Source organism: Battus philenor, unplaced genomic scaffold (genome assembly GCF_028537555.1).
Source record: "Battus philenor isolate CCGP_79_NKW_IND1 unplaced genomic scaffold, ilBatPhil1.0.hap1 SCAF_26, whole genome shotgun sequence".
Taxonomy (NCBI): Eukaryota; Metazoa; Arthropoda; class Insecta; order Lepidoptera; family Papilionidae; genus Battus; species Battus philenor.
The window spans coordinates 11,801,812-11,824,744 of record NW_027181689.1 but is presented as its reverse complement, the minus strand read 5'-3'; the positions used below and the strand labels follow the sequence as shown (position 1 = coordinate 11,824,744).

The 22,933-nt window shown below is 42.8% G+C and overlaps 1 protein-coding gene across 3 annotated transcripts in view; it reads left to right on the top strand.

Moving 5' to 3' along the window:
* The first annotated feature begins 9,377 nt into the window (after positions 1 to 9,377).
* Tdg (Thymine DNA glycosylase) overlaps positions 9,378 to 22,933 on the top strand; it is a 68,397-nt gene continuing 54,841 nt past the window's right edge. For 2 of the 3 annotated variants that reach the window (XM_068768725.1, XM_068768724.1), the window contains exon 1: positions 9,719 to 10,703. In XM_068768725.1, the coding sequence (XP_068624826.1) occupies positions 10,615 to 10,703 (89 nt within the window). In that variant the 5' untranslated portion in view covers positions 9,719 to 10,614. Of the gene's footprint in view, positions 9,672 to 9,718; positions 10,704 to 22,933 lie in introns of those variants that run through there. The other variant, XM_068768726.1, reaches the window with a different exon arrangement.

The window sequence follows — 22,933 nt, the reverse complement described above, 5'->3', positions numbered from 1 at the left end:
GTATTATGTAATACTGTAGTTATGTAAAACAATGTTCATCATATATATTACTTTTCTTTATAAAATTAAGTCTGCAAAACTACATTTTTTCAACGATGATTCAATTCGTGTAGAAAAAAATATTAACAATTTTAGACAAAAATATAAACTTCGGTATGTTTTATAATTTACTGGTTTACTTGTTATATTATCGTTGCTTCTTTGTCAATTTATTGGAAAAATAGTCGCTACATTTGTATACAGTTTTAATTAATTGAAAGCAGTTCTCTGTTATTTACACAAATAAATATTAACACTGGTTTGCTCAAACCAGTTGTTTTGACTGCTTTTTAATTCCAATTAAAAATGATCAATGTATATAAAAACATTTTTTTCGAATTTTTATTGTATTTTTATTTCATTTGACTGAAGTAATACATACAAACAGTATACACATAACAAATATTCATTCTGTCCTGGAGTATAAATATTTGTACACCAATAAAGATTCCAACATCAAATAAGAACAAGTCTCGTCGGAGGAAAAATATTAGCCTTTTATATATCTGCCATTAATTGTTACATTAAATGCAGATGAATCACCTGCTGCTGTTTAATAACTCGTTAGATAGTTGTACACGCTGTACCAAAACTTTAAGAATCAATCTTCACAAATTTCTTTACACATTATTTATTTTGTATTTGTTATGTATTGTGAAAGAATAATTATGTACTGTTTTAGTCTTTCTAGTATTGAACAAGTTTATTTCACTGATATTCTTTTATTTTACGAGCTTTTAACTCATGTACTTAAACCTTACCCTTACTGTAAATAGCGCTGTATTTGCCGAATCTCTAACATCAGTCTGATAGTTATTACTCGATCTATCAGAGTTGTCAACAGAGAACAATGGGTACTATTACACCTTATAAATCTTACCTATAATCTTCGTGGCAATAGAGTTATCTATTTTAGGGTAAATCTACAAATGCAACGTATACATGAAAATATATTGAGTCGCATGTAGCTTGCGACACGTACTGTAACGTACTCTTACAATTTTACATGATTAGTCTCACTCGTGCAGCGGATGCGAAATAAAAGTGTACAATATTCCACGAGAGTTTACGCATTTATAAAAGTAGAATATCGTACATTCGTTATCTTTATAATGTGGCCATTTGCATCACGGAATATACGCAGTCATATCCGGTTCGAAACTGAACCAACTCGGGCTACAGGTTTATCGGCCGCGCGTTTGCGAAAACGTGTATCAATGATAAGAAAAACTACATTTGAAAGCACGCCGAATAATATAATCCATATTAGATCACCGCTTGATTGGCGACATGGCGCTAATCTCCTAAGAGGAGCTGCCTACGTTAAGTAAACTATGCTGTACGGAAATCATCGTGAGTTACGAAAACAGATTGCAACTGTTTGGATTCTATTTGCTGATGAGGAACCGGCAACGTTTACGATTTGATTCGTGTTTGTTAAGTTCGTAATTCCGCGCGAGGCTTCCTGCGGCGCGGTGTTGCGGCGCGATAACGCGGCTGCCACTTATCTTTATCGCGGGCCTTCGACAAATACGACGGAAAAATAGAGATAACCGCGCCGCGTCACGCGCTCGCGCAGCCACGCGTCGCGCCGGCCCGCCCCGCAGCCTCCGAGCTGCGCCGCGTGCACCGCCGCGGCTCGCATGGACATCTCCTGGTTTCATCATGCAACAACAACCCGCTCGACAACACCCGCGGATAGCGTCCGGCTGCGTCATTGTTCCAACTGATTATTTTCAGGTTTTGAAAACGCAAGTCATAACAAAGTTGCAGGTCGCAGCGGAGTTACGTAATGCTTCAGTGCTATCGCTCTACAGGTTTTTATCCGAGTGTGATGTCGCCAGTTAATAGACTTAGGTATATACAGCTTTTGAGCCCAGAAGCCGAGTTACGCGTAAATGTGATAAGCAATCCCGATCCCCGTTTCTCATCGTTATCATTCCAGCCGGAGAACGTCCACAGTTGGACTTAAGATTCCTCCATAGACTTTCAACAGGACCAAAGAGAAGCACCGATGCGTTGTTCTTGTAGAATTGGGCTAGCACCACCTGCCCCGCCGTTTGGATATAAACCTGACAAACAAATTTTACTACGGTTATCTCTTATCGGTAATGTGGTGTGACGACACCATGCTGGTACTACCTATATTTTGCGTCAATTGGGATACTTCATAATAAAACAATCATTTCAGCGCTGTTACTAACCCCTGATTATTTTAGATAGAAGCGCTACTGTCGTTTTCCCGACACCTTGTCCCCAGCGCTAACGCTTTTTGAAGTGGTAGTAAGAGGTCGCGCCGGAATGGCAAACGGGTATTATCGCCGAGTGACTTCGCAAGCCGTGCTCCCCCGTGGGAGCTCTCGAGCCGAAGCGATCTACGAGCTCGGCGCCCCCCAATCGAATGAAATGCAATTTCATTATTAAGCGATCGAAGCCAGGGCTCGCCATGGAAACCCCGAGTTTCACTACTATGGTTGAGTTGGGTTTACTATTATGGTTAGGACTGAAAACTAAATATTTATTACCAAATCTTGATTAGGTTTAAAAATTATTTACGTTTGTTATGTGAGTGCAAAGTGTGCAGCCCGCTGAACGGAGAGTAACTCATAAACATGTACAACAGGCCTGCGCTTCAGCGCTGCACATGCGCGCTGAAGTTAGGCGACAGCTTCGTTTGTCACGTCGACCGTTGTCTGGGGCAAGAGCGGTCAGCAGCGCCCGCGCAGCGAGCGTCGCCGGCGGCCGCAGCGAACTTTCGCACGACACCATTTACTAAGTTATCGATGACCTCAATACTGGCGCGTGAAAACTTATCAAGCGGCCGATAAGCACGTCGACACGCGGATCCAGGTGCGGCCGTCGACATCTCTGTTCGATAAAGATACTAAAAGAACGAATTTAGACTGAAACGAGAGTAACAGCAATGTGTATGGGCTACAACTTTATCCTCGCTTTACGTCAAGCGGACTCAGAAGCACTTGTGTCGTTGATATAACACCCGACGTCTCCTCGGCTTTTAATCTTTTGGAAGGCACTTTGAGAACGTATAACACGCGTCCTGGAGTTCAATTAGTGCTCCGCCGGAGGCGATGCGTTTATTTTGATAACAAATGCGACCAAAAACACGTCGCCGGGAACCTGGGCTAGAGCGAAGATAAATTTAGAAAATCTTTGAAATGACCTCATTTTGCAGTTTGCGCGTACATGTAATGCAGCTTTCTACTTTCGTAGCTACGCTTAGCTTAGCAAGTTGCGTGTTCTTAGAAGTAACAAACACTAACGTATAGCGCGGGAGGGGCTATTGATTTTAAGGGCACAGCACTTGGGTAACTGCAACGCATTATGAATGTAGTTCCAGAGGTTCCTGAATAACACAGAAAATGAAAACCGAAGAGATTTGAATAAGTAGGAATCTCACATATAACTGTTTTACGTACGGAGACCGGGGTAACTTGCGCAGACCTTATTAAACCAGTTCTGTTTCAGAGATTTTATTTAGTAAAAGTTTAAGTTAAATCAGGTTCGGACGCTGCGAGGGCATCAGTTCGTGGCCGATGCACGTCTTTTATGATGTGCCTTAACAAAATCCTAGTTTTGCATTCGTACATTCGCATGCGCGTGACGTAATTCTACGCATTACCTTCGTTTCTTTAATAATTTATCTGCGTTTTCTTCTCTGGTATAAAAGTTTTCTTCCACCGGCGCACCTGGGCGCGGAGCGCGGCAGCCGGTGCGCGTCGCGAGTGTAATTAAAGCGTCGGCCCCGCGCCGGAGCATTGCAACAATAAACAGGCAATTGTTTCTGTTTTTCGTTGTTGCGCTCCGCTATAGTGAAACATAATTGGAAAAGCAGGCAGCGCTCGGGAGCACAATGCAGGCGCGTGCGGCGGACAAAAAGCGGGCCATTATTTTTGGGAGCGCCGCGCCGAACAATGCTAATTAGTGTTCACGCGCAAAACGGGCGAATTGTCTGCCGCGGCCGGGCCCACGCGCTCGCCAACGCGACATCGCTCCAGAGAGAGCCATGATTCAGTTGAAGCGTTTTGCGCTAGATCAAAGACAGTCAGTCGATTGCATGTAAAGGAGAAACTGAACTGAAGAGATCACGGATCACAACAATGAAGAATACGACTCGAGAAGGAGTATTTCAGTTGTCACTTGGTATCAGATGCTGTATCCCGTCACAGTTTTCCCCGCGGCCGAGCGCGAGTCAAATTTAACAACCTTCCAATAAAATACATCACTTTAAAAATTTCCTGGATAGATTTACAGCTCGCGGGGGGTAGTCACTGCCGGTGCCAGCCAACGAAACGTCCACTAAACTCACTTGTTAGCGAATAAGTTGTTAAAAGTTGGATTATATTCGGTCAATATTCGACACTGCTAAACCTACTAAGGTCTATGGTCCGAGAGTTGCTGCTAACACTTCCTTATTCGAGCCATGCAAGGATTGATGCTCGCAGCAACATCAGCTCCTATCAACTATTTCACCATCATCATTTCTGCCGTAAGACGTAGATATCTTTCGAAATCATCGTTTGGAAGCGGCTTACATGCGAGTTTTTTGATGACTGTAATAAGGTCATCTGTTCTCCTTGTCAAGTCTCGTTTATATAAGCATTAGTAAATAATAAAACGTAATTATGAAGCTAAGGTGCTGGTTGATCGAAACTGCGGTGACGTCATCCCGGATGACGCGCCCTGGTGATAATGTCCTGCACAGCGCGCAGTATCCAACACAATGGAATACGATAGAGCAAAGACGTCACGCGCTGTTGCTCTATTAACATTACACCTGTTGACAACAACGACGACATCTACCATTGAGTATTATATGTAAACCCAGGTCTGTTCAGAATATTCTGCAGAGGTTTTCATAAAGAGCTTCCTTTTCTAACGGGCATGAGCACCACTGACTCGTGGGTTCAACAAGGACACCAACAAGCCAATTTTTCTAATTGCATAATGTAACTTAACTCAGCGATTATTGCCCACCGTGATTCTGGGTATCCAGGTCATGCAATACTTGACCTTTTGTTGTGAGGCTCTGTTAAAAATTGACTGGAAGGCTGCGGGCTCCCCTAAAGATATTTATCGGGGATATACCATAATCGCCACTCTTGGCAGCTGTTATAATGGTATGCAGAAGACGCTGATGCCCACCCTCTGGAAACTTGTGTGTGAGCAGTGGCGATCCTATACAATAAATGCGATTAAAATTATCTCAATATTTTGTCGCGGGAATCGAACCCTAGTCGCAAGTCTCAGTCTGCTGTACTGCCGCTCTGTCGCGGCTCAAACGTTGTCTGTACAGAGTAATCACTGCAATTATTTATACGATATAAATACAAATAGACCATTATTTAAGTAGTTTGATTATAAGCAAAGTTCGTGTTATTGATTTCATTTACTTAGTAGATAGCTGATGCCGGTAAACATTCTTATAGCACACGGCGCGTCCCTCGTGTGCTGCACAGCCAGCTGCAGCAGAGACAAAGCTATAACGTATTTTTGAAGAGTAAAATATATATATATATATAACATTTACATCGTAAACGCGGATTTAAGTTACTTACCTCGACGGAACAATGAAGAACCAAGCTTTTTAATGTTAAAAGAATCTTTTTTGGAAATTTCATTATTTGGTATAGAAGGTAAACTTTTTAGAAATAAAATTTGTGAATTATTAGATGGTCTTATGTCCTTGATTTATACATGAATTCTGCTAGTTGATTTTTTATCAATATCGCCCGCTTTCGCGTTGTTTTTCCACGAAAATTCGTGGTCGACAAACGGCCCGCAAAGTCTTTTCCGACGGTCGCAAATGCCACTGCCGCCCGCACCTATATTTATGTAAACCTTCTCTTGGTTCCTGTTTAACGCTGGTCGTCGCGCGTCACAGGCTAATGCTTCTAATGGTGACTATGTCGTTAGCGATGACAAACTGGCTTAGTCATCTGTTAACAACACGACCAGCAGCCTCAAGGGCACACGTAAAAGAATCTCTCGACCTCACTGATAACGACAAATTATATGAGACGGTAGCAGAGAGCAGAATGATGTAGTTGTTTTAAGTAGACTTATAAACAAAAACAATTGCTTCATTTCCTTTGCTGAACACGAGCCCAGCACCCGCTGCGCGCCCGCGCGTTCTCAGCGACACCGTGCACACGTCCTGCATCCTTACGGTACATGAAGAATCAGAACTGATTGTAGCCTCCTTTCCAAAGAGTTTTAGCTGCGGCAGTGGTGTGACAGGAGACTGGTTTTTGTTGGAAGCACTTCCTGGCCAATGATTTGCCGCACTATAGACGTGATGTCGTACAGCATTTCATTTGTTGTACGCAGCAGCGCGTACCATCAGCTCTCACCCGGACAACACAATGTACTTTACTTCTTTTATGGAAAAATAGTTCTCTTCGCCGAATCTGTGATTTATGATAAATAAAAAGAAACAATTACTTTCAACATCTATTTCCGAGTCATCCTACTCTAGTCTAGGCACGCAAAACATACCATTCTCATTTGTCACGCTTTGCTCCATAATATAAAATTGTAACAGTCAGCTAGTTCATAACCAAGGTCGTGGTATGTCGCTTGATACGTGCAGACCAAGACCGGCAATCGAGCCGAGCTCTGTGGGACGCCCACTCCTTGCAATGGGTATCTATTGGTCGATCCCAACATTTTCTCCAGTCATAAGACGGTATAAGCCAATGAGATGATAGGAAGCAGTCGACTGTGCAACTTGAATGAAAAGAAGCAAAGCAAAAGCACGCGGCACACGCACGCACGCGGCGCACGTACGCGACACACGCACTCGGCCGAGGCCCAAGTTGCAGACCTTGAAACATTTGATAAACAGAAGATGAAAATCGATTTGGCAAAGTTGTTCCGCAAGTTTGCGATCGGCGCCACACACGCTGCTGAACTCCGGTTTAACTTTAACCCACATAACAAAGTTCAATGTAAACACAATACGGGAACTTTCTGACTCGGTTCACGGCCGCGGGGCGTCGCGAGCCCCCGCCGCCCGCCCAGCGCCCCCTCGCGCCCCCCTCGCGCACGCCCTCGCGGCCCCGGCGCCAACTCCTTCGCCCTACCCCGATCTCAACATCTCCCCGCGAGACGCCGGAATTGCTTTCACTTAGAACTGACGTCTCACGGCGCCCAAACTTTGGACAAACACTCCCATCGGGGCTATGCAGATTGACTCGCCTCAGAGAGCGGCTTGCTTACAGTATTCGTCTCGCAAAGTGCTCTAGTACATACAGCAATGATGTGGTGATGAATTGGCAACTTGCGACGGCGAGGTGCTACGAGGCCTTGAAGACGCTCGGTCGCCAAAGATGTGAAATTCCCCAACCCAACCCAAACCCAACCTGAATTATTTTTTTTTAATTGCCACCTGGAGCTAACACGGGCGTGTGTAGATCCAAGTATAGGGCGTAGGCCGATCCCGCGCAGCGCCGGCGCACCTGTCTATGAGTGTCCCAGAAAAAGCCGCGCTGCCTTATCAAATGACACCGTTTGATACGCGCCTTCGCCTTATCTTTCGTGTCGAAATTCTTCCACGTACTATCGCAATACTTACGCTAGTGTACTTTGCACGCCGAGCGCCCGACCCCGGCCGAGGCGGAATAAATTTAGATTATCGAGCTGTAAGACCTTTAACGATGGATCGATCTCTTGTTGGATCATGAACAAAGTTTATCAGGATGGCTACTCGAGCCGTGTGAATTGCATAGGTTTGACGAGAGGAAGTTTTTCTCTGAAACAATATTACGGCTAGATAAAGGCCTGGACTCCCACGAGCCACGACGATCAGTCGACGCACGCTCGCGCAGAGCAGTGTAATTATCTATTGCGAACGAGATATAACGTAATAAACGTGTATCTCCAGGGTAAACAACTCGCATTGTGATGGAGCCGTTGCAAGCAGATAGCGAGGCGGAGGCGACGGCCTCGGACGAGTGCGGAGCGCCCGGCCGCCGCGGCCGCTGCTTATCGACGCACGAGCGATTGGTGGAGTGGAGTGTTTGCGCGCCGATAGCGCGGCCAGCGATCGATCCCCGGCGCGGGGGCTTATCGCCGATCATGGTGGACGGACTTACCTCGCGCCGCCGATAGCGTATCGCGAGATATCATCGAGTGTATAAATATGGGCCCATCGATCGATCGGCTCTCTATCGGAGTCCGGCGTGCTCGCCTCGCCGCCACCAGGGACTGCTCCGGGAACTAGTGCCGTCCGGACCGGGTCTCTCTGCTCCTCTATCTAATCAGCACACAAGTTTCAAACAAAAGTATATTTAGCATTGCATCGCATTTTTGCTGACGTGGTTCATCACTGTAGCAAAGTTGGTCTTGTGCAGCCCTGTGCCGCCTGTACTGGCGCGTTGCGTAACGAGCACTCGGTGGCCGCGTGAGTATGTACATTAGTACCGAGTAAGGTAAGTAAGCTGGGCGCGAGGAGCTCTCCGCTCTTATCGGCGAGCGAACCGCGCCTCGTCGCCCGGTGATAGCGCGCCGCGCCGTCACACTCCGCTGGCACGTAGCTTAAACGGCCCTTTTTATTTTTCAGTTAACAGAACCTCACGCCTCACGCTACGGTGGCTCCGCGTCTGAGTTGGACGGGGGATCTTGACAGTTCAATGCGGAACCCTGCCAGATCTATCTTTCCAGCTCACGCGCGGAGCCTCACGCAACGCACCACGTGGCCGTCCGCCGCCCGACAGTGCCAAAAGCGTTCGAAACCAAGAATACGGCGTGAAGGATTAAGTGGAGGTGTGATCTCTTCACTTTTTACCCTTAAAGTGAGATTCAACTCCTCCAACTTAACCCCGAATCGCATATCCGACCCGTGAAATGAAATCCTGCCCTGAGAAATGGTTTAATTAATTCCTGTGACATTACGTGATTAGATGTTAAGCTGTAAACAATTCGTTCAATAAAAATTTCTTATTATATTTTATTTTATTGATATCCTATTATTTCTAAATTATTTTTTTTCCATTGTAAAAGTATATTACAAAGCATTCATAAATAAAACCGAGATTAAAAAAATGTTATTAATCGATCTAGTAAAAAATGCTTAAAGCAAGGTAAACGCAGCTTGCCTCACGGTATGCGTTGTTCAAATTCGAGCGCCCCAAAATCAAAGACTCGTTTTTAGATGGCGCCACTGGGCGCGCATGAGCGCATTACGAGAGACCCAAACTGCTCGAACTGCCATGAAGTGCGCTGCAAATCACAAAAAAAATCACAACACACAAACAAAAAAATGAGCAAAAAATAGTTGGTAACACCGGTGCGCTAAAAAAGCTTGCAAACTTCAGGCACATAACCTGCGCTGGACATCGACTCGTCCGTATGCGACTCGGGGAAAATGTATATTGATTTTTCAAAGAAAAGTCAACCGATGTAACAAAACACCGTTCGCGGAGTGTTTATACGCGGAGTGAAACGCCGCGGTCGTTGTGCAGTGCCGTCAGAATGGTGCGACAGTGTTTCTCGGAGTGCTCCGAGTGAGATCGAGGAGCGTTGCGTCGCTCGGGCGAGGGCCGCAGCCGGCCGCGGCCAGGGCCTGGGCGCGCCATGGACGCCGCCTCCGACCCGCTGCGAGCGGCCAGGCCGTGAGTATCGCGCCTAGCGTTCCCCGCGGCCGCAGCCGCTTACGCGCACAATTATTTCGGTCGCGCGATCCCATCCGCGGTTGCGAAACGTTCCGTGCGCGCTCGCTTCTCGCTCCCGCGCGGAGCCGACATTCTCTCGGGCGCACGGCGTCACGGCCTCCGCTGCGTTGCGCCATTTCAGAGCGCGAGGACACGGCGACGTCGCCTCGCGAAGGCGCCGCGCCGATAGCGACCTCAGCGCAGCGGTCGAGCGTGACCGCCTCCACTCCGCAGAGCGCACACTGATGGCTCGTCCGGCCCATAAATCAGAGTCGTGTTTACAGTTTTTGTGCGCTCGCAGGGAGGCCGTCGCGCCGCCCTTTGTCTCGGGCGCCGTCCGCCGAGGGTCGCCGTCCGTGCCCGCGCTCGCCGGCGCTCTCGCATCCGCCGAGTGAGTTATGGCTAGGTGCATATAGGCCGTGCACCGCACATACTGCCGCGCGCGCCTACCTATAGGCACTATAGTGCAGCGGAGGCTGTAACTACCTAGCTACTCAAACAAAGCATTTTGCCCACAAATCCAATTCGCAGCCCGGCGCTGCCAGCCTTTACGTTCTTTGTCAAATTTCGTAGCGCACGAGTGCCGTGTTGTTGTCGTCGCGTTATTGCTGCAATAAAAAACATCTGTGATTGTCAATTATTAAATTTATGTATGTATTTTGAGGTTAGGTCGTGATTTGTGCTATAGCCGCAATTTAATGCGCTCGTGGACGACGAAATGAACGTGAAAGATGTTTCGAATGCAACGTGGGTCCACATTGAGTGTTAAAAGTGTGTTTTTAAAATGTGCTGTGGACTGAACTGTGGCGAGAGTGGGTGAGCGCAGCTCGCTGCGCTCGTGGGTCGTTCGCGGGGGCGTTGGACTGCTCCTCGTTGTGTTCTCGGCCTTTTTATTGTGTGTTTGATGTGTGCATTGCTGTGGGAGCTGGAAGTGAGTGAAGTGGAGGCTTGGTGTTCCAGTGGTGCATGTGAACAAGCCGCACTCATGCTCAGGTGATACTTATTCTTCCTAATGTATCAACATTACTAATAACTGTCTCCTAAGACTCGCCAGACTAGCTGGCACATGTCGGCTGCCCTCTCATACCACTGCTTACACAATAAAGTTAATGGATAACATAATGCTTTACATTGCAAAATTAATGTTTATTACAATTCACAACATAAACATTTGTTCTGAATATATTTAATCAATGAACAGTAACATTTGTTTGCTGCTGGTGAAAGTAATGGCCCATTTTTTTTTATATGAATTGCCTTACAATTGACACAATAAATAAGTACAACTTCACTGCAGAGCCAATAGGTCATAAATTGTGTTCAAGCCACTGCACAAGGTCATGCAAATTGCAAGTGCTATAACTATTTAATGAAGTTCAAATTGGCTTACAAATCCATCAAACAATAATGGATTCATTCACCTGTTAGGTAAACAGTCTACATAACTTGACAATCTGTGATCGCTTAAAGAGAAACAAATTAACACAAACTGCTTAATTGTGATTATTTAAAAGTAGGTTTTTCTCCGAAAGAGTTTAATTTCTTATAATATCTGATATTTTAATTGTTAGTTAGATTTTAAGTAGTTTACTACTGGCCGCCCTGACTTGTTGATTATTCCCAGAGAAATGGTGTTCATGGCATGCAATTATTATTAATGGTTGTACAATTAAGAGCGTCAACTGAACAAGTACCAACTGTCTCTTTTCCTTTGTGTATTCTGTACATGCAGTTGTGTATCTTCAGAAAATGCTGTAGCATATACTTCAGGTAACAGGTTGATTTCACTTGTAAATGGTATGTTTGCAAAATACACTCTGATATGTTGAGCATATGGACTATATGCTTACTTCACAGAAGAGATCCAGTTTCTCCATAGAATTTTGAAAGCAAGATTAAACACTATTGGCATAACTTTGGGTTAGCGTGATACACAATTTGAATTACCTTCGTCACAAGATGGTTTCTGGAACTAAGCGACATTTTTTATTTTGCATTTAAGTTATCACTTACCTGCACTAATACTACTATACCAAACATTATTGGATGCTTGTCTGTCATTATGTAAAACAGTAATTGTAACATTAAGCATGTCTAATCTTATTAGATTCCTGTTATAAGTAGATTTTAAAGTTTGGGTAAAATATTACTGGTCTCACATTATAAGAAATTAAATACATAGCTAAATTTTCCTCCTAAGTACTGATTCACATTTCTTAGATTACAATTTCTTTGGAACCATCAGGTTTGCAGCCTTGAAATTTGGTGAGAATTATTTTTTCGCTGTATAGATGTCAGCTAAGAAAGAATTTTACAAAATTCCATCCAAAAGAGGGTTTAGAGAGTGTTATTTAAAAAAATCATTTCAACAGACTAGCTCTTACATGTATTTAAAATTTAACCAGAATATTTTTTAAACTTTATGTTCAAAATGACCAAAAATGTTTTTTATGAAACTACACTGACAAACACAGTGTGGGTCACCGGAGGAGGGGGAAGAGGTCAAAGGACAGCTAGTTTTCACATATAATTAGTAAAGTTTCTGTGTGTTTGTAGACATATACTGACTACAAAAATAAAATTTGAACATTTGTCAGCTTAGATTCACATTGATATGCTGTAACTAAATTAAAGCAAAACTCAGAAAAATTATATGAGAAAATATTGTCTATGTAAATAATTATAGTAAAAGTCTATGCAGGTGGCATCCATTCATTGTCAAAAAGATGATAATAATAATAAGTATATGAGAAAAGCAACATTCACAAGATTAGCAATTAAAATTAAGACATATTTTGAAAGTTTGTAAGGTTCATAAATGCTGTTGTCATTTTTGCAATAAACTCATTGTATTGCCTCAGAAGTGTTATGCAATAATTTTAATTTTAAATAATTCTATTAGAAATCATGTCATATCAAACCATATTCCTATGACAATTAGGCTATGGAATAAATGATAATGATATGATAATTACTTTGTTGAAGGCATTAGTGAAAGTGATCATAAAAATAAATTGATTGATTTTGTTGTATGCTCTTATCAGTTAGAGTTCTATTCATAACATTTACATGTTTTTCTTCTATCCTTCTTATGTCCATATAAAAGAGCTAAATTTGTTTTCAATTTGTATCACACTGGGCTCCTGTGGCATTTTTCTATTGATTTGTACAAGGGATTATTGTAACTGATTCACAATGATGAATTAAATGAATAAACACCAAAAGATAAGAGATTTTTTTCCATCTTTACCCACAATGTCCAGTGTGTGACTTCATTGCAATATGACTACATAATTGGCATAACCAATCAGTTGTTTGCGGCAGGTACTGCAGCATTTGCAGTAATATACTTGTGTAGATTATTCACCTCTATTTTTAAAAATGACTTTTGAAACCTAATTACAATGACCTCATGACTTTTGTGTTCATAGAGCTAATTACATATAGATTGCCTTTCTTTATTTGATTTTAGATTTTTTTATACATATTAAATTGAATAATCAAATAAGAATTGAAAATCATCCCATTAATGGGTACCTGTATAGCGTCTACATACTGCATGTAGGTGCTTACTGGAATGTAGTTGAGCAAATTTTATATTTTAAATGTTTACAATAATTTTAATTTGTTATTTAACAGTAAGATCTGCTTTTTGCAATTATTTTCACAGCATTGTGACCTATGAGTTATTTCTGGGGGTAATGCTGCTGATAACATTACAATTTTTATACTTATTTTTTATGTTAAAGGAAAAAGGTGTTGATGCAACATATAATATGAGAAATAAGATAAGGAAGTTTCATGAACCTTGAAACCAACCAATCCATGAAATGTTATGTATTGACATAGTCAATAAATCCAAGAAAATTATAAATAAGCACATGCATATTAAAACTAAGCATAAAAACAATTTCTTATACCTTACTTTAAGCATCATAAAATTTGTTTCTCATTTGTTGGCAACTGTGTGTAACACCTCTCTATTATCTTGCAACAATCTAAAATCTCAATAACCATGTAAAAGTTTTTCTTAAGCTGTCATAAAAGCTCTGTGAACATTTAAGAAGCAACAAATTGCTTTAACCGCCAATAAACCAGCTAATTTTGGAGTAAATTCTTAACAGATTGGGTTACATTTGGAACCCTTGTAGCTACATCATTATTTCAGCTATAGGACATTCACTGCTAGACATAGGCTTCTCTCAAAGATTTCCAATAACATTGGCGTAAGAAATCTATGGAGGAGGCTCATGTTCAATAGTGGCCATCTTACTGCTAATATAATTTCAAAATATTATGTAACTCTATTTACATTTACTACTAAAGGCAAATCTAATGTACATTGTCATGTGAAAACATTGAAACATGCTGAAACTTAGCTCCACATAATCATTTTCACTTTCATTCCAATTTCAAATTAGGAAACATTTATTTATCATGGCCAGAGTCCCAATTACTGGACACATATTTGCATGAAGTTATCTTTGGCAAGGAATATCAGACATCCATCTCACTCCCTCAATTGCAAGATGCTTTTCATACTAAGCACCTGCACAAAAATGTATTTAAAGATAATAACTAATGATAGATTTTATTACATCACCACCAATATATTATTTCATTAGCAAGTAATTTGCTTTAACTGCCTGTTAGCAGTGTACTTAGTCGGGCCATAAATACTTTTACAATAATAAAAAAAAAACATATTACATTTCAATTTGGAATTTTTCTTTCTCATATGAACATTTATAATAGTTCCTCATTTTTGCTCCATTTGTGTCAAATAATTTTGTGAACCCAAATTAAAGTGAGGAGGTAGAGATAAATTACCCCAATAACATTACAGACATTCCGTACTGAACCAAATACAATTGTTGAAACCATTAGTGTTATATAAGCTAGCTAGAACCTTCAGCAAGCTACAATACAGGGGCATAAAGCACAATCCACCCAAGTGTGGTTAGAAATCAAAGTGTCAGACTTCATCATAGCTGAAGGCTATTTGTTATGTCAAGTTTAACATTTATGGACAATTTTAGAGAGTATGACATGCTTTAACTGGTATCATATGAGATCCCTAACAATCGTTAATATAGATAGTGAAGAATTTTCCCACAAAGAGAGTGCTTGACTCTATTGCTAACTGACTAATGTTTAAACTACACTAAATGAAGATTATTTTGTATGAGCGTCATATATTTTTAATTTTATATCAGTGTATACTCTAATGCATACATAATACAGTAATAAATTTGATGTCATCTTCATTTCAACTTTAAGACATTCACTGCTGGCATACATAAAGGCCTCCTCATAGTTTTCCTATAGAAGTGGTTGTATCCTGCACTTTCCAATGTTTTACTTGCAATTAGTGGGATTGAATCCAAAACCTTAAGACCCCAGCAGCCACATCAATTTGCCAAGTTGCAGAGCTTTGTCAGTTATTTGTTTTATGTGAGAAAGAAAATGGTAAATCCCTTTGTAATAATAGATATGTCTTGACTAAATACACACATACAGGTCTTACTATTGTTAAATATATACTTTTAGTGCTCTATTAGGATAAATGGGGTAAAGCTGTGACTGTGTCCAAAATAACAGAAGAAGTGTTAGTGACTTTAAGTTTTTGCATTTGATTTGATTTCAAAAAGTATAATCACACAGTTAAAGACTTTATCATCACTGGTAGTTAAAACCAGCATCCACATTGGGGGCAGGTGATATTTATGTAAATTTTTTTTACTGCCAGCTCATAAAGTAATTAATAAGTATTTGTTGTATTAAATTTAAAATGCTATTTTAAAATATATTCTTCTAATTTTGCCACGCAAGGTATGTTTTGAAATTTGTCATTGGAGAGCAAACCTTATAATTTACTATCCTTTTATATAGGTGATTGGTTTTAAATTTAAAGTGTTAAGGCTCAAAGAGGTGTATGGTTCATTTGCTGTCAATTAATGAATGTAATCCCTATTGAAGTATCAATGATGTCAGATATGACAAATAACATATAAATAATATAGTAAGTAAATGCATTATCAAAATTTGAATTTACTACACATTAAAATCAATTATTGCTATTTAAATTTTATACTGCCAGTTACTGCAGAAGTTGTTGGCCTGTCCCATTCCATTAGAAAAAATTAATTAGTGTATCATAATATCATTGAAGCTATACACCTGGAACCAATCACTCTGTATGTTGAATGCTCTGGCCAGTCGTTTGCTTCTTCTAACAAGATACAATTATTAGGTTAGTGATGTAACAGTTTAGCTGCATTGTGTGTGTGTGTGTTGCACATACAGTGAACACATACAGACTCAATACTCACGCATTGTTTATGTGCTTTTACAATTGGACAGCGGTGTAGGTGAATGAAAATTTTTAACTTGTTTCTTTTCAAATGTTTAGCAATTTATTTAATGAATTTGCTAACGATAGCTTTTAACACGTGCAGCATTTAAGTCGGATGTGAAGTTAGTTTTTGTTATTGGCCACCTGTGTGGCATGTGAAGAGGGCATTTTAAATAATTCATGTATCTTGTGTATAAGTTTAGATTTCATATGAATAATGAAACTTAGTTATAAGAAAGACCTTTGATTTGTTTATATGCAAGTAATTAATTAAACTTGAAGTACGTCATCGTCAACATCATTTTAGTTGCAGCACGTCCACTGTCCGATACGGGCATCCCCATAGATATCGAGTAATACCGATTGGAGGCAGCTTGCAAAACGCTCGTTTTTCCGACGATCTTAACAATCTTTCGAACATTGCGGGTGAACGTTCTACGAACGAGCCAGCTGTCACGTGTTCTGCGTGCTGTGCGCACTGACTATTGTCAATGTAATGTGAGGTTAATAATATTAAATGTTAGACGTTCATAAAGCGAGCGCTGTCCGGGCTCTCGTGTCCTTAGTGTTAGCGGTTTCCATGAGCACGCACTTAGTGCTTTGGTGGCCGGAGGTCACAGCGTCGCGATGGTAGATTTAGAAACGTCGCCGTGTGCAAACGGTCGCGTATAGTTGTTGATTGAGGCGATGGAAACGCAACATCCTGGTGGTTATCGCATTTCGATGTAAATGAATAATCCACGGGCCGAAATGGAAACCTGCCCCGCGCCGCGCTGCGCCGCCGGCTCGCTAGACATTGACCTCTGGCCCCTGACTCGCGCCAATCCTCTATCGCCGCGCATTCAGCGCGCGCATAAATATTCATTACGGAGATATAGTTTTTACGCCGCGTGACGGCGTCGCATACGACAACGCCGACCGCCGAGCACAGCGCGGCCGCTGCGCCGTGCCGGTGCCGTCAGTTTGGTCGAGTGAGCCCTGTGCTACTGTCGGCGACTTTCGGCCATTTCCTAGAGAGTAAGAAATGCAACTCACCAACTTCTAGAAAAATATAGTCGGCTTAAGCACTTTCTGTACGAAACGCACCGGTGTGTCAAGTTCTGCCGATTCAATTCGCCTGGTTTCCAAGGAAAACATATTGCCGGCTCAATGACAGTATTGAAAGGCTCTGGATGCATGTCGCTTTCAATCAGGCCTGTTGGAAATCTATGGGGACGCCTATACACCAGTGGATATCCTGTGCCCTAAAGTATGATGGTGATTTATTTTGGGTTTTATCAATTCCTTGCGTAAACACAACGTTTTTATAATAATTTAGTTATTAATTTTTGTTCAGATCGAGGAAGTGCCAATGAAAACGGATCTAGTTGTTTGAGTAGCCCTTGTAACGCATCACAATAGGACATGCCGTGGTTGAAACGACGACAATAATTGACAGTCAATCCGTAATTAACATTAGCGATGCGGCCGAAGGCTCCGCTGCGCGCACGGCCCGCGCGCGACGCGTCGCAGCCTTTCGCGCGCGTACCTGTTTGCAACGCAAGCCGTTTGGCATCCGCACACCGAGAAGCGATTCAAATTAGCGATATTTATGAAAATATAATTTTATTTATATTTTTTGTTCGAAGCAAAGGATAAGTGTATAGTTACAACAAAGTTTTACAATCAGTTCTAACACCTTTAAACTAATCACACCATGTTAGTGTAGTTTCTTCCTGCTATTTCACCAAAACTATATATAACACGTTGCGAAGCAGAGTAGAGTCAAAAATAAAACAGTTAAAAATGCATAGCAAGTTACCGACCAGTAAGAGTCTTGTTAAAAATTCAAACGTCGAATAATTTTATGTTTGTCTTACATTTAGAAATGAAGCGTGTATTCGTCTCTGACTTTTTTTTAAATTTTTTGTCTGAATTGACTTGTATGTTTGGACCGTGTATCGACGCATCACTTCAAGTTATAGAAAGTAAAGGCTACACCGGTACAGAAATGTGGCGATTCATTTTAGATACTATATGCGCGTCCCGTCGACAACTTATATGTCTGTACTAACAAAGCACTGTAAAACTAGTGGCTGCTGTCAAAAATCACTAATTCATTTGTAATAAACGAAATCAGATTTTTTTTATAAAATGCAAAACATTATTGGACACAAAATTTGAAAAGCATTTTAAAAGTAATTTGACGGAAAAGGCTTATTATTCAAAATACGAATATTTAAATGACAAGAATCCTTGGCAGTGATGTCGACCGATTATTCTGATTTCATTTAGGCTATATCTGTTTTGCATTTCTTAAAATATGTATTCTTGCAGGGTTTCTTCCTGCCTTTTCTCCACAACCATGTCTTCTTGCGAAGCAGAATACAGTCTAAAATAAAATTAATTAAAAAAAATATTAATAATTTGACGATCAATAAGAGTTCTGTTAAAAGTTCCGATGTTGCTTAAATGTATTTTATCTTTATCTTGTGTATCTGTAGCGATCACGTAAGATCGCTTCGTATTTGCTGGCCACTAAGACGACAACACTTTTTTTTTAAAAAAATCCCACTCGAGCGCGTATCCGTACCTTCATAAATGTGAGCTGCCGTCCGCGCAGGTCGCGTCGCCGGCGGCATCAGAATTTAAATCGGCGTTCGAATTTATATTCGAAAGCACAAGAATGATTTTAAAAACAAAATAATTTGATGCCATAGCGGCCAGCTGTACGATCGTTATTACGTGAACACCACACATCTGCCGTCACAAAATCAGGAACTGTGTCATTGCTCCGCAGGTCCCTGAGCTGCGTAACCAGCAGTTCAGGTCGTACACTACTGAAAAACCTAGCGCTCCCAAGCGAACTTATTTATTTTTAATGATTGGAGAGTTTATTCAAATGTTGCTTTGTCACACTCGCCCGCGGGGAAGTCATAGTGTGTCGTTTTAGTTCACGCGTCGTTTGTAGTGTGGAGGTACAGGGAAGAGCGAGATTACCACAGCTTACACGATATATTAAAGAACAAACGGCTTGACGTTTGCGTAGCTCCCGGGCCTGTCGAACGCACACGTCGTGAGGTGACCAACTCTTACGCGCAAACAACAGAATTGTATTAAAAGCCCTTTGATAGACTATAGAATTTCGAGCCAATGGATACACGAACAATTGTGGTGGTTACTTTTTTAACTTTTATAGACGGAGCATTTGACCTCTGTCTCGTCTGATATTAAGCGACGACGTGGTCTGCCATGATACATGATTGCCTAGAAGATACATATTTACGCTTGTCTTGAAGACTCATAGGCTATAGTTGAAAACATCGACGTCGGCAGGTTATTCCGCTGCTTGACTCTTGATACTAAACGTATTAGCAAAACACTTGCGCCGGTGGAAATTCCAGCCGTGTGTGTTGTCTTACAACTTTGCAGACACGGGTTTCCGAAGTCCTGTTGTGTAATTACGGAAGCATGTCAACGTTCACATATACGTTAGATATCCCGTAAAGCTCATACTATCCTCACTCGTTCTCGTAGTATTTCACTCGTTATTACACTTGTGCCTGTTTGTTCATACTTGGAATTTTAAATGATGATAGTAACAGTGGGTTCAAGGTGACGAAACAAAGCTTCACCCACCGCCGGTCATCTCTGTTTGATATGGATTGATTGTTCAACGAGATATCTGTCTTCAACTCAGTTTTATAATATTTTCAATCGAAAGATTGCTGCACTTGGCATGCCCACAGGTGGGCACGGTTCGTGGGCAAAGAGTGTGCGTTGGTTCCTCCTCTACGCCACCAACTCAATGTAAACACAACTTTATGCTTTAATAATTACTGATTATAATTAGTTTATTAATCATTTACTCAAACATCTTGAAATACTTAGTAATCACTTGTCCGTGACGGGGGAAAATTTTAGCGAATCATGGTTTTATCCGTTCTGTTTCTGGTGATCACTTTCATAAACGCACTGCGAAAAGATATTGATACTCGATAACACGGGTAAGTCCGGGTAATCATTTTGTCTTTATAAATCGTCGCCTTGTCTTGAGTATTTTGATTCCGCTAAAATAGTTTTTGTCGTCCCACCTTTCATAAAAACTTAAAGTATTCATCCACGTGCAGAGCGCGCGCACGACCGGCCGCCCGCGGACGCACTCTTGCGACTGTCATCCGCTGCACGCGCGGCAACCTTTAACATTTGAAAGGTTCCGACGTGTAATGATTTATCTGAGTTGCTACACATTTACTTGATAGATGTAATGCGGGTCGCGAGAAGTTCCTGGGCGCGGGCAGTGCCAGAGGCGAATGAAGTATTGTCTGCATTTGCGCAATGGCGCGACAAACGAGGTGGACGGGCCGCCTAATGCCGCGCCGAGTTGCGCCGGAGTTTCCTGCGAGCGGCGCACTCAAGGCCGGCGGCGGCGGCGGCGGCGGCACGGAAGATTCGGCGCCGCGCAATTAAACACCCGCCTCATTTGCATACCCGCGCCCCGCGCCGCCCGCGTCACGCACCCGACCCGCGCCAGCCCCGCGCCGGCCCCGCGCCAGCCCCGCACTCTTTGCTATCACTCGTGACGGCAGAAAACATATTTGCTACAAGTTTAAGTATAACCTACGAAGTTGTAGAATGTGCGTCGTGGTTGAAACCCAGCCGTCGAACATGTCTCGATGAAATAATAGCTGTAGCTTATGCGCCTCATCCACCTTCGTTAGTTTACCTAATTCCTCTACCTCTGTCCTACACATAGCTGGAGGGAGGGAGGGGGATGAGCCGTCCCCAAAAAGAAGGGCCATTTATTTATAAAAAAAGGTAAGGCGGTTTCGCAGCAACGGCTTAATTTCTACTAACATTGTAACAACTTCTGGAGAAATCCGCGCGCTGCGTCGGCTCGTCCGACAACACGGATAAGTAGTACAAACATTCGTCTATCCTCAACAATCATGTGCGAAAAAATTGCAATTCTGCAGCGTGCTCCCGCCTACATATATATGTATGTATGTATATATACAAATTGTATATTTATACATATATATATATATATATATATACATGTATGAAAGTTATACCTAAATGAATAAGAACAATGATAAACATATGCAAACAGCGACTCGACTCACTGGTGTACCTATTAACCTTGTGGTTCGGTATAGTTTTCAGTGTCCTCCGTAAAACTGGTAACTCCTTTGCGGGCAATTGGGTAGGAAACTAGAAAGGAAGCCTTCCAAAGTGATGAAACAGCTTGCGAATGAAGCGCTCTACTGTGTGATAGACGTGCGCGAACATGAACATTGAATTTATCGCGGTCTTGCGAATTGGAATGCGTTTGAACAGTTCCTAGTTGTTGTAGGCGGAAAGAAGTTACAGCTCGGTTAAACTCTATGTACTATCGAGGGGCTTGCACAACGGATCACTACAAATAAAACTAGGCGGTGACAATACGAATAAATGCATCGCCGCGACACCGCACACTCTCCGTCTCATCGTCGTGAGCATCGAGTGCTCATCCTGCCGTCTGCCGACTGCCGACACTTGCAATAACAAAATCATTGCAAGTTTGCGCGGACTGTGCGTGCGTACGTGACGCGAGCAGGAAGTGCGCGCGATGCAAATGTGCTCGCCCGCGCAGCCCGCCGCGCCGCCGCAGATAGAGCACATCGCACTGCGATACCGACGCCTTTTAATTATTCATTAAACAGTGTTGTCACTGTGGGCCCGCGTCAGCTGTCGGCCGCCGTGGGCCCGGCTGCCGGTGCTACGCTCTGGGGAAGTCATTCTTTTTAGTCGCGTGCTCTGGGCGGAGCAGTCGTGACCACAGGGTTCGCCGTACGCTCGTTGTCACAATCCCCCGGCATCTGTTCTTCACCGTAAATTTAAAGATGACTTCGTTATATCAACCCAAAATTGCATTCGCCCCTAGTTCTGCAGGCATCGTCTTTGGACAACTAGACTCTACTGGTACAGTGTTTCTGTCCCGTAACATCTAAAGTATTTTAAAATTTAATAGCGCACGTTTGCCGCGATGGTTGCGTGATATCCACAGCATTCTTCTAGCACCTCGTTTCCAAGACATCAAATTGTTCTTTCGTTCTCAGCAGTAGTCAGTCAGTGCCGACGCTGAGGTCGAGCGCAACCATCGCCGAAATTAGTCGTCGGGCGCGCGCGCGAGAGGTCGATCACTTTGCGTGGTATTTTCGGGGGTACGTACTCTGCGTGAGATTGCAAGCGCGTGCTTAATTGAATGAAACCTAAATAGATTAGAGATAAAGTGTATTTCGGCGTGCATTTAAAATTGGACGTGTCCATGAATTATAATGTAGCGCACAGGTGTTCTTTTACCGAGTGGCTGGGCGCGGGATGCGGGCGGCGACGGGGAGCCTGGCAGGGGGGCGGCCCGGGAGGAGGGGGGGGGGTCGGAGCTGCGGTCGGCGGCATTGTGAGCGTCCGCCGCGCGCAGGGCTCCGCCGCCGCCGCCCGGCTTTACATAACTCCTCGGACCGGTTACGAGCTCTGCGTGTGGACGCGCTTTTTCAAAATCGCGCCGGGTTCTCACGCGCTGCCCACGCCCGCCGGAAACCGACCTCGACTTGACTCAATCTTTGCTGCGCTCAAACCAGATTCACGCACGCGGCTACTCGAAACGAGCTCTCGGTGCACTGTTCGTAAACCGTGAGCTGATGAATAGGCTCGGCACTACCCGGGCCGTGCTGACGCAGCCGCGAGACCGTATCCGCCTTCACTTCAACCTCCACATAACATGACATGTCCAATTTCTTAATTTCGCCAACTCCAGCACGATGTAGTGCTGTAAATCTTGCACTGTTTGTTGGTAGTCACCAGCGCGTACATCGCGGGTTTCTAGCAACTAGCACTAGCTATAAGT